The sequence below is a fragment of the Halyomorpha halys genome, unplaced genomic scaffold (genome assembly GCF_000696795.3).
Source record: "Halyomorpha halys isolate HHAL.00 unplaced genomic scaffold, Hhal_1.1 Scaffold473.1, whole genome shotgun sequence".
Classification (NCBI taxonomy): domain Eukaryota; kingdom Metazoa; phylum Arthropoda; class Insecta; order Hemiptera; family Pentatomidae; genus Halyomorpha; species Halyomorpha halys.
Genome location: NW_027113075.1, coordinates 657123 through 659905, shown reverse-complemented (window position 1 = coordinate 659905; position 2783 = coordinate 657123). Strand labels below are relative to the sequence as shown.

Below are 2783 nucleotides of genomic sequence, written 5' to 3'. Positions count from 1 at the left end.
CACTATTCTGATATATTGTTAAATATAAATTATTTTGAACTAACATACTAATCTAATTGCCCCTCCAGGGGATTAACATTATAAACGAAAAAAAAATATATGCATGTTATTAGCGAAAAGTCTCACGATTTCCAGCCCCCCTTTTCCACACATTTAATACAATCATAAAATTACACTCGGGACACCTGCAGTATAGCACGAGCAGGTCCCGATGTACACAATGGTCACTGCTTCATGTGTAATTAACAAAGGAAAAACATTACAAAAAGTGTATTATTACATTTTTGGAATAGTCCAGGTATGCGAATCTACCTTACTGGAGTAGCTGGAACTCTGCATTGCAGAAACTCTTTAATTATATCTCATCTACCAAGTGGTCTAAAAGCTACTGCTCGTATTGTATTCAGCTAACCTGCCTATATCATATTTCCTTTCTTCCCATATTATCTATTTGCTACATTGCCATCAAGAACATCTGTGATCAATACGAGGAATTCCATGGTTTTACATGTAAACTGTTGCCTATTCAAACTCATCAGCTGTTAAAATAGAAACATGTATCTTTCATTTATTCAAGAGCTCCTTAGCCAGTAAACCTTTATACAACTTAGACTTGGAAGTAACTGATATTTTAAAATCAATTCTGGAAGAAGAAAAGTGGATAAGCTTATAATGGAATGACCTGCATCAAGCAGACTTCCTCCCGATAGTTGCCTCATCAGAATGAAAACTGGAAGTTGTTACTATTTACTAATTGAATATAATTTGTTTACTCTTGTGTTGTTGTAGCACATACTGACTCCTGCCCAATTTTTAGTACTAGCAGCATGGATGGCAAACATCCCTCTAATGAACTGTTTATGAGTCTCTGAGAAATAACATTGTGAACCAGAACCTCTTGAACTTCTCCATTTACTAGACCATAAGGGGCTAGATGGTACAGCATCCAGTATATGGATCTGCATAATGTGAATGGATAAAGTATGATGATGATTAGCTGCTGGTTGGATAAATGATCCTGTGAATAATATTTAAGGACAGTTAGTAAAATTCTGAATACATTGAGAAAGAAAGTAAACAGGTTGAGAGCATGCTGGTGTCAACGTTGAAATAGAATTATTGTCATTTGATAATTTTTAGAGGACATCTATACCTAGTACCTGGCTAGCCAAGATATGAACACAAGGAATTTAGTTTCTTTGCTACTACATGTCTGTCTGTTATATACATTATCTTTACTATAAGCCTCTTTTTTATGTTTTCTCAGGCAGCTACTTCTCCCCTCCCTATATCCGGCCATTTCTGGAATATGGGTTGATTATCCTACATATTACCAGCCTATTATGGCAAGAATACCCTAAAACCCTTCCCAACTCCAATTCCACAACAAAGTTTATTCTGATAATGAATAATTTATGAGAATGGTCATTGTTTTTTTAGGATAAAGGGTTGAATAGTTTTCACAAGAGAGTGCAAGCCACAAAAATCTGTGAACCAATTTATTTACCTAATATATTTATAATTATTTCTTTTGCATGTATTTCAATGTAAAATATATTTGGTCATTTCATATTAAATTTATTTACTTATATTTAGTTAGTCATTTTTCATATATTTCTGAGAATGTTAAAATCTAGTATATCATTTTATTGCATCAGATTTCTAGTTGCAATTAAACTGTCAGCAGTCCAGTCAGCTACTGTTTAGCTTATTGATTTAATATCATTTAACTGACAGCTACCATTTGGTTTATTATTTTGAAATATTATAAGAGGTTCCTTGTGCTACATTGAATGGTAAAGGAATCATAAAAACAAAAAAGGTTAACACCTCTTGCTTTAAACAATATAACTTTTAAAATAAAACAATAATACTTCCATTAATTCAATTTCAAGAAACAATTTTATGGATAGTGAAGAAATAGCGGATTTCAAAATACATCATTTTATTTTATTCTTTGACTTAAAGTGCTATTTTACCTTCTTTTATAGTTCTGGCCTCATTTTTAGTATTTTTCTTTATATTTATACTGAGAATTTACTGAACTGACACAATTGGGATACTAACATAATTCAGACTGTCAATACTTCATTTCAAATAAGGCTCTTATTTCGTAGATGATGCACTGCAACAGATTGTTGGATTCACAGCCTGGTTCACCATGTGTCAATTGGTTCAAGGTTTGAATATGAAAACAGTGGCTTCTCAATTTTCCCCCTATCATACCATACCTTTTTTTTTCTGGCCCCTTCACTATATGTGTTACATACTCTACCTTTTCTCATTTCTCTTCATTTGATTGCTATGTTTCATGCATTATTACTTAATAATTGGTAAAAGAGGTGGCAAGTACTTTTATGCATTTTAACAATTTGGAATTAATTAACATTTTTTTATACTTATAATATATTAAATAAATAAACTTTAACTGAGCTATAGCTTACTATAGTTTTGTCTATTTAATTTGCAATAAATATATGAGTACTGGCCAACTCATGATTTCAGTTGGTGTTTAGTGAATGTGTCTTCTGATCATTGTCTTTCAGATATATGTTTACCTTTATTTTCTTAATGTTATATCTCATGCGCATGGTGCTCTGAAGCAAGTAGATTTTGAAAATAATCTATAACTGAATGAGGTTGACTGTGTATTGATTTAATTGAATTTCTCTATTGTTCAAAGCTCTAAATCTAAAGTGAATCATATATAATTTAAGATTTTAAATTTTCCTAGAATTATACCTTCCCCCAAGGCCCCAAGGATACACACACACACACACATA

At 31.9% G+C, this 2783-nt stretch overlaps 1 protein-coding gene across 11 annotated transcripts in view; it reads left to right on the top strand.

Annotated features, from left to right (window-relative positions):
- Ndae1 (Na[+]-driven anion exchanger 1) overlaps positions 1-2783 on the top strand; it is a 178264-nt gene that overhangs the window by 106393 nt on the left and 69088 nt on the right. For 9 of the 11 annotated variants that reach the window (XM_067050710.1, XM_067050701.1, XM_067050708.1 and 6 more), the window contains one exon: positions 2118-2180. The exons of the other annotated variants lie outside the window; for them this stretch is intronic. In XM_067050710.1, the coding sequence (XP_066906811.1) occupies positions 2118-2180 (63 nt within the window). The remainder of the gene's footprint in view (positions 1-2117; positions 2181-2783) is intronic. 11 annotated transcript variants of the gene reach the window in all.